At 42.8% G+C, this 14023-nt stretch overlaps 1 protein-coding gene across 1 annotated transcript in view; it reads right to left on the bottom strand.

Annotated features, from left to right (window-relative positions):
- The window catches only part of PARN (poly(A)-specific ribonuclease), a 151667-nt gene that overhangs the window by 121172 nt on the left and 16472 nt on the right, over positions 1–14023 (bottom strand). The window contains exons 10-15 of the mRNA XM_008696916.2: positions 13621–13663; positions 12513–12593; positions 8618–8674; positions 5734–5811; positions 1959–2002; positions 736–778 (exon numbers count right to left, since the gene is read on the bottom strand). Of these exons, the coding sequence (XP_008695138.1) occupies positions 736–778; positions 1959–2002; positions 5734–5811; positions 8618–8674; positions 12513–12593; positions 13621–13663 (346 nt within the window). The remainder of the gene's footprint in view (positions 1–735; positions 779–1958; positions 2003–5733; positions 5812–8617; positions 8675–12512; positions 12594–13620; positions 13664–14023) is intronic.

Raw genomic sequence — 14023 nt, 5'->3', positions numbered from 1 at the left:
CTTGTGTTCTTTAAAGCAACACAGGCGTCGACGGTTTCTTCAATGTGAAAGAGAGACAGCAAGTGTCAGGTTCACCATTCACAAAGTAGCACCATAGGAAAGGTTTTTGGAGATGTGCTAAGTATCTGCAGAACCTGGGCCAGAAAGCCACGCTGTTCCAGCATTCATTTTACTCAGTTATGTAAAGTCACTTCACAAAATAGCAAATGATTTCACTTTTACCTGAATTTTCCCGATTAGAAAATATAACCAAAATATATAAAATCAAGAAAATAATGAAGTGTGTGCATGTGTAGCCTATCAGAAATGCATTTTATATATATGGAAATATATATAATATATACACATATACATATATACTTTTTTTTTCCTAGTAAGATCTATGCCCAACAAGGGGCCTGAACTCATGATCCTGAGATCAAGAGTCACATGCTCTACTGACTGAGCCAGCCAGGCGCCCCACTCCAACCCCCCAAAAATACATTGTATATATTAATATTAAAAATATTTACATTCAAAGAGAGTATAGGAGAGAAAAAAAAGAATTCCAACACCCAAAGACAACCACTAATCACATTTCGATATATTTATCTCTGGTCTTTTTCCAATTTTTTTTTCTTTTTTGGATACATTTGAAAATAACATTTAAACTAGACCAGAATTCCAAGCTCCTAGTAGCAATTCAGAACAGTTCAAAACATAGTTTATCAGAGACAGCTCCAATTTTAAAAATACCTTAAAAGGCTGTGTGCTGGCCATCAATTTTGTATCCAAGAGTCTAAAAACAAAAGAACTGTTAATAAGGTAAACAAAACACACATCTGTGTCCAAATTGTATTTTACTGAAATGAAGAGCCAGCCTCTAGTCCTAAAAGCTGACAAGAGAATTAAGCACATGAGCCACTGTGACCTAGCACTGGCACTGCTGCGACATTAGACTGGGCTCAGTCCTCTCAACCCTCATCAAGAGGCTATGGGGGAGGGCACATGCTGCCAAGCTCAGAGCACAAGCTCTAGAACTGCTTGTATCCCAAGAGGGTGTGGGCTACATCAATTCCAAGGGGAAGGCAAAGATCTTCGTAAGTTTTTCCACAGTTCAAATACAGCTGTAGGTCTAGTAGCCCCTCCCCCACGCCGTTACCAACTACTGTACTACCCAGATTTGCACAAAATAAACTCAGGGAGGTCAAAATCTCCATTTGGTAGTTTCGCGCTATTGTTATTTCTTAGAATTCTGTTTCGGAGATTGGAATAATGAATAAAAAAAGAGAAAAGGGGAGAGACAGACTAGCATGAAAGCTCTCTTTCTTTTGACATAAATGTGAACAGTAGAGAAAACAGGGCCAAATTAGCCCAGACATAAGAGCAACGGCTCTACTACCACACCTGCCCGTCTTTGGATAGGTCCTCAAACACAGACCCTTGGTCTGGAGGCTCCACGCGGCTGACATGTGATCTATCAGACATATGACAGATCAGAACTACCCTGCAACATCAACTGTGGGAGACACTATCCGGTAAAGGCACCGACTTAAGAGATGAGGGAAAAAATCTCCAGCCAGAGAGTTCTTGACTGACTACAGAACACTCTCAACTGGACACTTGACTGGGACGAGGCACGTCTGACGTACAAGAGAGACAAGAGCCAACTCAAGAAGACTATGCCACTTCTTCAGACAGCAGGGTGTGGGGTGAGAAAAAACCAGGTGCCCAGAAAACCAGAAAAACCCATTTTCACTCTTAGTTCAAATTCTGGTTTTTAATGCAATAAGACCAATCATCAATTATAAAAGCAAGCAGTCACAGCTGGACCTATGAAACCATTAACCAGCTATTATCAACTGGATTGTAACCATGATCAGATAATTACTATGATTACTATTTATTACCTGTTTGCATGTTATACAGTATGAGAACTATTTTGAATGAAGGATAATGAATCCTCAAAGAAAGCTTACCTGGGAAAAACACACGTTGTCATCTCCTTAAACTCATTAAGGTCCTAAAACAAACAAACAAACAGACAGACAATGACTTGCTGTGATTTTACTAATACACTCACAATATCGAAAACATATATAAATATTCCAAGCTCCACAGCTCTCTTCTCAAACAGTGATACCTCACACAGGCCCTTTAAGCTAAATTGCCAGATCCATTTCTAGTTAATAATTACTTTCTAAAAATCGTCACAATTTCCTCACTGACTGGGAATCATATGATCTGACATAAAATTTCTGCATAACCAAAATAGACAAACTTGAGCATTTTATGGCTGAAACAGAGGAAGGGGGGAAAGTTTCTATTACATGTCACAAGCTTTCAGTAATAACTATCAAATGAATCCATCTTAACAATGACACGAGCAGAGTTATTTAAATAAAATGGTTTATATAGGAAATGGACATACTGTAAACTAGGTTATACCTTTACTGAGAACATCTCTGAAACGCTAGTTAAAATGGCCATTGAAACGCAGACTTCCAATGCGCACGGTGCACCCTTCACTCAGAAAGAAGCTAAAGAAGCACCAGCAGCAGGTGCCTAAATTAGACAACTCAGTTCCCAGTTTACTGTGATCAGGAAGTCTAAAGCCGAAATGAGACGGATCTAATTCTGAATGAACTCATTTACATACATAATTGCCACACCAGACTGAGTAGTCATACTCCTGACCCTTTGTAACTACGCTTCTCTTCAGCGTTATTCATGCTTTGTAGCAAACTGCCATTTCCAATTAGCTTTCCAAGCCTGTAAATACAGACTGTTATTTAGCTCATTTGGAATATTTACCAGCTTTTCAATGGCTACTGTTAAATTAACAGACAATACATGAACAAGTGGGCTCGGCGCTGAGGTCCCACAAAAATGCAATAATGACTACTGTCACCTTGCGATACCATCACAAAGCCTCACAAGCAAGAAAAAGTTAGAATTATGGCTACTTCCAGGGCCTAGCATATAGCAGAGCTCCAGACCCATGCCTTCTAAAAGGTCACGCTGACGTACCAACAAGATTCTTCAGAAGAGTCTCCCCTAAAAGGCAGCTCCAAAATACAGATTTTTTAGTATACTTTTAAATGCAAAATTCGGTACCAGTGCATGTAAAAAGTTCTACCATGTTAAATATGTTTTCTCATTTATTCTCACCACTTCTTCCAAAACCAGATGGAAGAAAATCATGTTCTCCCTCTGACAATGGCTGAACACAAGCTCAGCCACTGACTCGGGTCAGGTCGCCTTAGTAATAAAGCAAGGGATGAAGCCATGTCTCCTCACCCATGTCCTACTCTGCAACAAAGCTCAAGCTCTCCCTACGAGAACTGGATTCTCATTCAAGGTAAGATTTATGAGTGCTTACGTACAATGTGCTTTGGTAGGCATTTAGACCGAGACAATAAAAAGGTTATACTCCTCGTCCGAGAAGCTAATCACCTAAAAGAAGGGGACAGGAGTCAAGAAAAACCATGTATGCTCAAGAGCTACACAGTTCTCTGGGAGTTCAGAGGAAGGAAAGATCACCTCTTTTTTTTTTTTTTTAAGATTTTATTTATTTATTTGACAGAGATAGAGACAGCCAGCGAGAGAGGGAACACAAGCAGGGGGAGTGGGAGAGGAAGAAGCAGGCTCATAGCGGAGGAGCCCGATGTGGGGCTCAATCCCATAAGGCCGGGACCACGCCCTGAGCCGAAGGCAGATGCTTAACCGCTGTGCCACCCAGGCGCCCCGGAAAGATCACCTCTTGGGCAAGGCAGCAGGCAGGGAAATCTGCATGGAAGAGGCATACACTAGACCTTGGTAAGATAGATAAAGTTGTACACAGGCAAATGTGGAGAAGAGCCGGAGAAAATTCAAAGAGGAGGAAATTGCATACCAAAACCACAGACAGGCAGAAACACAAAGCAGTCCCAGGAACAAATGAGCCAGTCCGGCTGGGAATAAAGAGGGTCACAAATGACTAGAAGACTCAGGGCTGCTGGGCCAGATCACAGAAAGCTTGCCATACCAGGCTAAAAAGAATCAGCTGTATAGAAGAGCAAAGAAGGCGGGATTAGGTTCAGAATTTTGAGCAGGGTCAGTGATGTGAACAGATCCATATATCAGAAGATTACAGAACTGGCACAGTCAGAAGATACTCATTTGTGAAATCAATATTTAATGCCCCCTATGTGCCAAGCTCTGTTTGGTGTTCAAAACACCTATAAACGTGGCATTTAATACACTTTCCTCTTCTTACCAGTCACTTCCCTGGTTTAACGGCCAAAACATCATGATAGGAACTGCTATGTTTTGGTCAAGTTGGCCAACAGAAGCGGTTGATCTGAAGTAAACATCAGCTCTTTATATTGGTAGACTGCAAATTCACACCCATTATGTCTGTTTTGAGACTCACCACCACAAAGTCTTTGAGTCCCAGAGGGGGTGATACCATTGTCATGAGAAGCAATGACAACCTTAAGGTTGCAGAAACAGGACGAGGGGAGCAAGAGACCCACTGTATTCACAGCTGGGCTTTGTTGGACTTTTCCAAAGAAAGTCATCAAGATCCTGATGGACCAATGTCTCATAAGAAATGTGAAGTAGGGGCTCCTGGGTGGCTCAGTCGGTTAAGGGTCTGACTCTTGATTTCAGCTCAGGTCATGATCTCAGGGCCGTAAGACTGAGCCCCATGTTGGGCTCCGCACTGGGCATGGAGCCTGTTTAAGATTCTCTCTCTGCCCCCCCCCAAGAAAACAGAGTGTGCAAATAAAGGAGAGGGGAGGACATGGTGATAGGAGGCAATCAAGATGAGCCCACGTGCACAGTGGAGGAGCAAAAGAGGAAGGAAGACACAGAAGAGAAACTCTTTTCCTGAAGAGCCAAAGAGGCTTGTGCCTTGGTGCCCTGAGCCAATGTGGTTCCAAGGGCAAAAAAACACCAAGGTTAACAGAGAATCTAAGGGAAGCAGCCTACCAAGAGGTCATCACGAACTTCGTAGGTCCTGATCCAGTTCAGTTGACCCGAAGCACTACTCACCTTCAATGGCCCCGTTATGGCTAACGTTAGCAGCAGCAAACTAGAGGACCACACCTGTGGCCGAGGAACCCCTGCCCAGCGCTAACTGAGCAAACCACTGGCATCAGGTCGAAACAAATGTCCAACTCTGCTCTGGCAATGGCAGATGACCGAAGATTCCTTACAACAGCTTGTAAGTACCTCTCTTCAACAATGTACACCCAAGCGCATGAGACTCTCTCTGGGAACGTGCCGCATACAAGGAACAGCACCCATGTAGAGAATGCTTTCTCGGTAATAAGGAATTATGAACTTTCCTTCTTTTTTTCTCAAGTTTTTATTTTAATTAACATACGGTGTTGTATTAGTTTCAGGTGTACAATACAGTGATTCAACACTTCCATACATCACCCAGTGCTCATCACAAGTGCGCTCTTTCTTCCCCATTACCTGTTTCCCCCATCGTGCCCACCCCCCTCCCCTCTGGGAGCCATCAGTGTGTTCTCTAGAGTTAAGAGTCTGTTTCTTGGTTTCTCTCTCTCTCCCTCTCTCTCTATTGCTTTTTCCCCCTTTGCTCATTTGGGTTTTTTTGTCTTAATCTTCACATATGAGTGAAATCATATGGTATTTGTCTTTCTCTGACTTACCTCACTTAGCGTAATATGCTCTAGTTCCATCCACGTTGTTGCAAATGGCAAGAAATGGTGAATTTTTAACACAGGCAGGCAGGTCACTTACCGCAGGCAGAGGGCAGTAGAACTGATGAACTGTGTGCATGACATCCAAGAGCATATTGTGTCCAATAACGAGTTTTCCCTAAAGAAAGTCAGGGTTAAGAAGAAGACTTCCTGGCACAAAATTATATTGGGGCTTGAGAGTGAAATGTATGGTTCAGATTCTATAAGGATTTTGTACTGAACTTACTTTTTGATTTAAAAAAAAACATGCAAATAAATAAGTTAGGGCTGGCTTTATTCCTCTTAAGTCTTAGAGTGTTAAATCCATTATGCGAAGTAAAAGCTCCAATGACTTTGATTTCATTGATCTTCTCCACTTTTTATTAATCTTGCCACCCTCAGGAATCAGAAGGAGTAAAATTTTTATTGAAAGGCTCAAAAAGTAACTGAAAAGGCTAAGTACCTTGAACTGTCAATAATTTGTGAACGGTCTCCATCTATCTATTCTAGAAGCATATTCTTTAAAACAACTCATTTACTTTTTAAAAGACATATTCGTGACAACACTGAAAGGAAAAAATAATTAATTTCTAACGAACGAATTCTTATTTCCTTCACATCTATGTCATTTTTTTCTTTTTTTTAATAATAATTTTTTATTATGTTATGTTAGTCACCATACAGTACATCATTAGTTTTTGATGCAATGTTCCATGATTCATTGTTTGCGTATAACACCCAGTGCTCCATGCAATACGTGCCCTCCTTAATACCCACCACCGGCCTGTCCCAATCCCCCACGCTCCTCTCCTCTGAAGCCCTCAGTTTGTTTCCCATCAAAATCCACGTGGCATGTTCTTAAATACCATTTCCAGGGCAATTTATTACCTTTCTACCAACTGAAGTACAGTATGTGTCCAATAAATTGCTCCAATGTGATAAAAATTAAACTACCAAAATGGAACATCAACTTAGATTTAGCCAGGCAGGTGACACCATTTTTAACAGAAAGCATCTTGTCATTACAGTGGAGCTTTTGACTGTGTCCCAATGGATCATCAGAGTGATACTTCTTTACTCATAGGGCTAAAGGTAATTCTTAGAAATAAATGGTTCTATATGAAATCTTTCAAATCCAACAGACAAGCTGTCCTTTTGGCTCAGTGATACCACAGTAGTACCTAGTGCCAGATCTGGGTTTCTAAACACCATTATCCAATCAAAGGAATTAGGGCTCCTTGAAGAACTCATGGATTCTAGAACTGAGGCCGGGAAAATACAACACGAGTCTGAACATCTTGTGATGTCAGAGAATAAGGAGGTGCTCAAAAAAGGGCAGGGGCCGGGGCGCTTGGGTGGCTCAGTCAGTCAAGCAGCTGACTCTTACAGAAGAATTCCAAGAACAAATGTAGAAAGAAAGAGAAAATGCAAACTTGCCCTTATAACAGCAGAGTAATAATGGCTGTGGGCAAAACCCACCAAGATGCTGCATTAGTGGCCAAGAGTCAGAAAAAAAAGGATTTTCTTAGTCTCAAAGTATCCCCCCAATTTATTACCCACAAAGGGAAAAATGGTAATTAGAGAACACAAATCCAGCAGACACCACCTCAACCAAGTGATCAAGGTCAACATCACGAGCTATCATCTCTGTGGCGTTCTTGCCAAAACTGTACATCCTCGATCCAACCACAAGAAAGGATCGGACAAACCCAAACTGAAGGATATTTGACAAACTGACAATCAATATTTTCTTTAAAAACATTGAGATTTTGAGGCGCCTGGGTGGCTCAGTCAGTTAAGCATCTGACTCTCGATTTCAGTTCAGGTCATGACCTCAGGGTTGTGGGCTCAAGGCCCGCATCAGGCTCTGTGCTCTAGTGCCGAGTCTGCTTGTCCCTGTCCCTCTGCTCCTCCCCCGCTCATGCTCTCTCGCTCTCAAATAAATAAAATCTTAAAAAACAAACAAAAACGCTGAGATTATAATAGACAACGAAAGACTGCCCAGACAGCTGAAGACTAAAGAAAAGGAACAAGTAAATGCAACGTGGGGTCCTGGAAAGAACCGTGAACTCAGTGGAAAAAGCGATGAAGTTCAAATAAGGCCTAGAGTTTGGTTCATAACATTGTACCAGCGTTCATCTCCTGGTTCTGATGACCACTTGGTTATAGGAGGCATCAGCACAACGGTAGCATCCCAGCAAGCTGTCCGATTTGGATGTGTAATCCGCAAAACCACCAGCAGCCTGACCCAGCTGATCTACGCAAGATGTGGAGGCCTCTTTTCCAAAGGGACTTAGAAAACAAGGGAAAATGTCCCCCATACCGATCACGGAACGCTCTAGCATATTTAAACCAATGGTCAACACATTTTTAAAACTTACCAAATACCATCAAGGCTATCACACAGAAGATTCAGTTAGTTACACAGAAGAACTCAACACAATTACATTTGTCCTCTAGATTTTTCTAGTTAAGGAACAAAACACCCTAAGTCAGATACCCGATTATTTCTCCCTATACTCCTTACTAGCTTATTCTACTTCTTAATGGTTTTGAGAATAATAAAGGTTAGTTCCGTGTACCCAGGACATCATGGCTTAATCTTCCTATGCATTTTACAAGAAAACCTTTTTTTTTTAATTTTTTTATTTTTAAGTAATCTCTACACCCAACATGGGGCTCGAACTCGCAACCCTAAGATCAAGAGTCACATGCTCTACCAGCTAAGCCAGCCAGGCACCCCTACAAGAAAACCTTCTGGAAAATGGTGTGGATCCAATTGGCAATTATGATGTCACTGGGCGCTTTATAATAATGGTCTCACTCCACACCAGGTAAACATTCTACCTGTGACCAAATGGGTAACTGGCAATGATGACTAAGCATCTCCCCTTAAATGTTATATTCAGGAATCTAGTTAAAAAGAAAAAGCCTGGTTCACTTACCGAATTGGCAATGGCATGAATGACTCTAGAAAATCCCACAGCATCATTCAGTTCTTCCTGATTTAGAGAAACAAACCAAGAAAACTAATGACGTACACATATTCCTTATTTGAACGGGTTAAAACCTAGCCCCCCAAAACAATTCCCTGTTCTGTCTCCATCATCCCAAACAACATGAAATAACCTATGTGCACACCTTTCTTCTGTTTTATAACGTGGAATGTGCAAGTACCAAATTATTCATTAGTTACTAAAAAAACGACACCTAGGGTTTACCCATCATGTCGCATCATTTGCTGAAATTTCCAAGTCCGGCAAGGGGCCTTAAAAACACAAACTTTTCAGAGCTGCCACCTGCTGGCCAATTTCAACACTGCATTAAATTCTGAGGAAGCCCATCTACAGCTGATAAATCAAGCATTCTCTTAAGTCCTGGCTTTTTTCCTTGTCAAATGCATTTTTGTACATTTACAGCATAACACTCTGAGACTCAGTCCCACCCAGTTTCTTCTCTCCTTTCCTCCCAAAGACTTCTGAATAGGCTCAGTTTCTCTCCTATCCTGACACCCAGTCCTCAGCACTAAGCTGCCTGCACCGGCTGCCTCTTCTTATCTCTTCATAGCTACATTACTAGAGACTTCTCTGCACTCACTAGCTCCTTGCAGCCATCTGCTCTCTGGCCTGACCCTCAGTGAAACTGCTTATCTCCTTAAACTACTCCCAAGGCCAACAAGTGATGGTGGGGATATAGAGAAACTGGAACACTTGTTCCCTGTTGGTGGGAATGTAAAGTGGTACAGTCGCTATGGAAAACAGTATGGCAGTTCCCCAAAAAACTAAATATAGAATTTCCATGCAATCCAGCAATTTCACTCCTGGGTATATACCCAAAAGAACTGAAAGCAAGGACTCCAAGAGATATGTGCACACCCATGATCATAGCAGCATTATTCACAAGAACCAAAAGGTAAAAGCAACCCAGGGTCCATGATAGATGGATAAAGAAAACGTGGTCTCTACAGACAACGGACTAGTATTCAGCTTAAAAAGGAAGGGAATTCTGACACCTGCTACAACACGGCAGACCTGGAGGACATTACACTGAGTGAAATAAACCAGTTACAAAAAGACAAAGGCTGACTGATTCCACTTACACGGGTACTTAGAGTAGTCAGACTCACAGAGACAGAAGGAAGGGTGGCTGGCAGGGGCTTGGGGACAGCAGGGGGGGTGCTGCAGACAGGCAGTTAGTGTTTAATGGGATGAGAACAGTTACAAGTATGGATGGTGTGGCTACAAAACAAGATGAAAGCACTTAACACGACAGAACTGCACACTTTGAAATAGGATAGTAAATTTTCTGTTCTGTGTATTTTACCACACTTAAAATTTCTTTTTAAATTTTAAGAATATTTTTTAAGGAGCGCCTGGGTGGCACAGTCGTTAAGCGTCTGCCTTTGGCTCAGGGTGTGATCCCAGAGCCCTGGGATCGAGCCCCACATCAGGCTCCTCCGCTATGAGCCTGCTTCTTCCTCACCCACTCCCCCTGCTTGTGTTCCCTCTCTCGCTGGCTGTCTCTATCTCTGTCAAATAAATAAATAAAATCTTTAAAAAAAAAAAAAAGAATATTTTTTAAAAACTTCATAACCCTATGCAAATGTTTGAATGACATTTTTATGACTTTCTCCCAGATAGACTGTTAACTCTCAGATAGGAAAGCCATGAATCATTTGTTCTGGGGTGCCTGGGTGGCTCAAGCAGTTAAGCATCTGCTCTCGGCTCAGGTCGTGATCTCAGGGCCCAGGGATCGAGTCCCAGGTCGGGCTCCCTGCTCAGTGGGGAGCCTGCTTCTCCCTCTGCTCCTCCCCCCTGCTCGGTGCTCACTTGCTCTCTATCTCCCTCTCCCTCAAATAAAATAAATTATTTGTTCTCATGCCCTCTGAACCTACTGTAATGCTTGAACATAGAGTGAATAGGCTACAAACAGTGAATAATTGGGCCCTAATTCCTGTACCAAAGTGTTCATTCTTCCTTGTGACAGGAGGTCTTTCCTGCCAAGTGGATGAAGAGCTGAATTCCTGGAATGATTAGGGCTCTGCTGGGGTCCCTGCTAAATATCCCAGTGCCCTCGGGTCTCACATTTCCGTCTTGTTCTCCTCTGTCCTCTGGGTTGGAACGCTAGCTCTCAAGACTGTTACTAAACTTTTACTGCAACACTTAAAAATAATAATTATTATTGTTAAAAAAAAAAGAAAGAAAGAAAGAAAAACTACTCCCAAGGCTAACCCCAGTAGCCACATATCAGTCTTTATCCTTAACTTCTCCCCTGTAGACATTCTCCTCTTTGAACATTCTCTTCCCTTGGCTGCTGGTCACAAGACTCTCCAGGCACATTTTTCTTCCGCCTGTCACTTAAATGCCAGATCCCTCAGGAACCTACCTCAGACCATCTTATCCTCATTCTTCGGCACACGGTAGGTGCTCCAGCCCAGTCCTGGTCTCCCCACCAACGACAGCCACCCCTAGCCCTCACCTCACCTTCTCTCCTGCGCCCCAGAAGGACAAGCCGCCTACAGGACACCCATCTTGGACGTCCCAAGACATCTGAAACATCATCAGGCCAAAAACAGAAGGTAATATCCTTCTCCACTGCTGGGGGACAGCTGTGCCACGGTGCCTTGGCAAACTGGCATGCATCCACACAGGCCACACAGGCAAAGGTCATGATGATGAGTCGTGACCCATCTGTGTGTTGGAACACCCCAAGAAGAGCTGGTGGGAGGCAGAGGCTTGTGAGGAGCGGCTTTGAGGCCCTCTCCTACCTGCCTCCCTCTCTCTCCTGGGGGGCTGTCATGAGGGTTTCTCACTGCCTCCCAGGTTCTGATGTGGCCTGGGGCTTTCTGCCCCACCCTCCTCTGCAGAATAGAGCTATAGCACAGAAAAGTGCTCAGCTGCTTTCTAGAATAGGCTCCTTGGTAATGGGGTAGCCACAACTCACACTGCAGTCCCCTGGCCCCTTTGTCTTTTCGGTGGGTAGGACAAGAAGCTGCTGGCATCTCTGAACACTCTTCTCTACATAAGTAATAAACTGTCCAAATCCAACAATAGCTTTTTGCATCCTTACAGATCGGATCAGCAAGATACAGCCCTGCCTTATGCACATGGAAGCTCCTGACCTCCACCGCCTGTGTCCCCCTACCAGCATCACTCTGGCCCACCCCATCTGACGCCAGTCTATCCAGTTGCTCCAACTTCTAGCTTGAGTATCTTTCTTTTCGCCCTTCTACTTTCACCGCCCATACCCTATAGCAAATTCCACTGACTCTACCTTCTAAACATCTCCAGGGTCCACCTAAATTGCAACGCACTATCCTATTTCAGCCCATCGACGTCTCATAGCTAGGCTACTCCACAGTGTAACGGGTCTCCCTGCCTCCAGTCCTCCTCACTGGAATCTGCTCTCCAGAAAGCAACCAGGGTAATGATGTTCCAGCAAGGCAAATACCACCATGTCACCCTAATCTGTCAAATCACAGGTTCCACGGTTTGTTTTAGGAAAGCCGGCAACTGTGCCCGAAGCTAAACACAGCAGTATTAGCTAACAGGCGTGCAGTTCAGAGACACACAATCTGAATGACGACCAAGAACATGTTTTCTTCAAGACTGATTCACATAGGTGATTCACATGTCAGACTCACTTTGGTGGCTATGTCTAAATTTTTAACCTTCAGTTTCCCTCGTTCTGTTCTAGGTGTTTCTGCCAATTCAATTCTGCTATGGTAGGACACTGTTCATTACGCTGAACGTGACACAGGATCTACAAACACGCAGGAAGGCCTAAATCAGTATGGAGTTGCCGTTTCTCACCCAAAAGACATGAACATGACTCAGTCACCTGTTCCTTAGCGAGTTTCTGCTGCTCCCTCCTCTTACGCTCTTCTTCATCTACTTTGCTGATGACGATGTAGCGCTCTTTCTGAAAGACATAAAGCAGATGTACAACTTTCCAGAAGAAACCTGACCTCAAACAACTCAGATTCTGCTATCATTTGAAGTTATATGTTTTACCACCACGCAGCCTTTCGCAGGCTAACCCGCTGAAAGTATCTTGGAACGCTGCCGAAAATTGAGTTGGTGTGTTACAAACCAAAATTCTGCCTCTGCACATGTGCGACATTTGCTCATGGTTTATTAATTCACCCCAACAGAGGTCACGTCAACACATCAACAGACTATGAGAATAAGACAGTTTCCACGATGAACACCAAGAAGTTACGCTGCATGTGAATGTGAATTTCTACACAGTTGGCTTTAAAATAAAATTTCTGTAACATATTTAATTGACATAAGAAAAAAATCCTGGCTTTCCTGGTAACGTGTCAGAAAACCAGTCCCTTCTTTCTCACATATTCCGTTTTGTATCAGTTAAGCACACCACATCCTGTGTCCAAGTTTGAGATTTATCTTCTAGAACGATTTTTTAATTTACTTCATCTCTTATTTCATTGGACATCTGACTTAAGAGCAACAACGAAATTCTAAAATTCTGAAATTTTGCTAACGGAGCCCCCCCATCATCCTCCCATTACCCATCACGGTACAACGGAATACATGCCATAGCAATGCTTACGATTACATGCCCCAGATGCTATCATTTAATTTCACATGCCCGCCTAACAGGAAGCCATGTTTTTCATGCCGAGCACTATAGCTTTCGCCCATAATCAGAACGCAAACTAACATTTGCATACTTTCAAGTTTACAAAGCATGCTCATGTCCGTTGACCCACTTGATCACCACAAAACAGCTGTGAAACAGGCACAGATCATCACCGTCAGGCTCGTCCCCAGAGTACAAATGAGGAAGACAAGGCTTCCAGAGGTGAAGTGACTTGCCCAAGGTCACCCAGCTCACAGGAAGTAGAGCCAGGAGTCAATCCTGACTCTGAGCATGTTCAGTGTATCACTGCATGGGTTTGGCCCCAGACAGTTCTTGGGGTTACCTTTTCAGTTTCTAAAGTGTCAACGTGAATGCCTTTGGGATACCTAAAGAGGAGAGAGACAACAGGACATCACTAGATGAGACAATGACAGTTAAAACCCTAGATATTTTTAAAGCAAGTCTACAATTATAATTCAATTAAGTTTTATTAAATATAAAATAAATACTACAATGAAGACTTCATAGTAAGTCTAGTCCATAATATTTCAGCTGCCAATGGTTTCCCTATATCTGCTTTTAAAAGGCAGAAGTGTATCTGATTTCAAATTAATTTTTAGGACACAGGCATCTTCTGAGATGTCACGCATCACATAATACAGTCAGCTCATTACCACACAGTCAAATCTTGCTTCCAAATATAATAACGTTTACTTCCTAAGTGAAATTGTGAAGGTCATTTTAGA

The sequence above is a fragment of the Ursus maritimus genome, unplaced genomic scaffold (assembly GCF_017311325.1).
Source record: "Ursus maritimus isolate PB19 unplaced genomic scaffold, ASM1731132v1 scaffold_2, whole genome shotgun sequence".
In the NCBI taxonomy this organism is placed as follows: domain Eukaryota; kingdom Metazoa; phylum Chordata; class Mammalia; order Carnivora; family Ursidae; genus Ursus; species Ursus maritimus.
The sequence above is the reverse complement of the archived record's forward strand: the minus strand, read 5'-3'. Positions and strand labels throughout refer to the sequence as shown.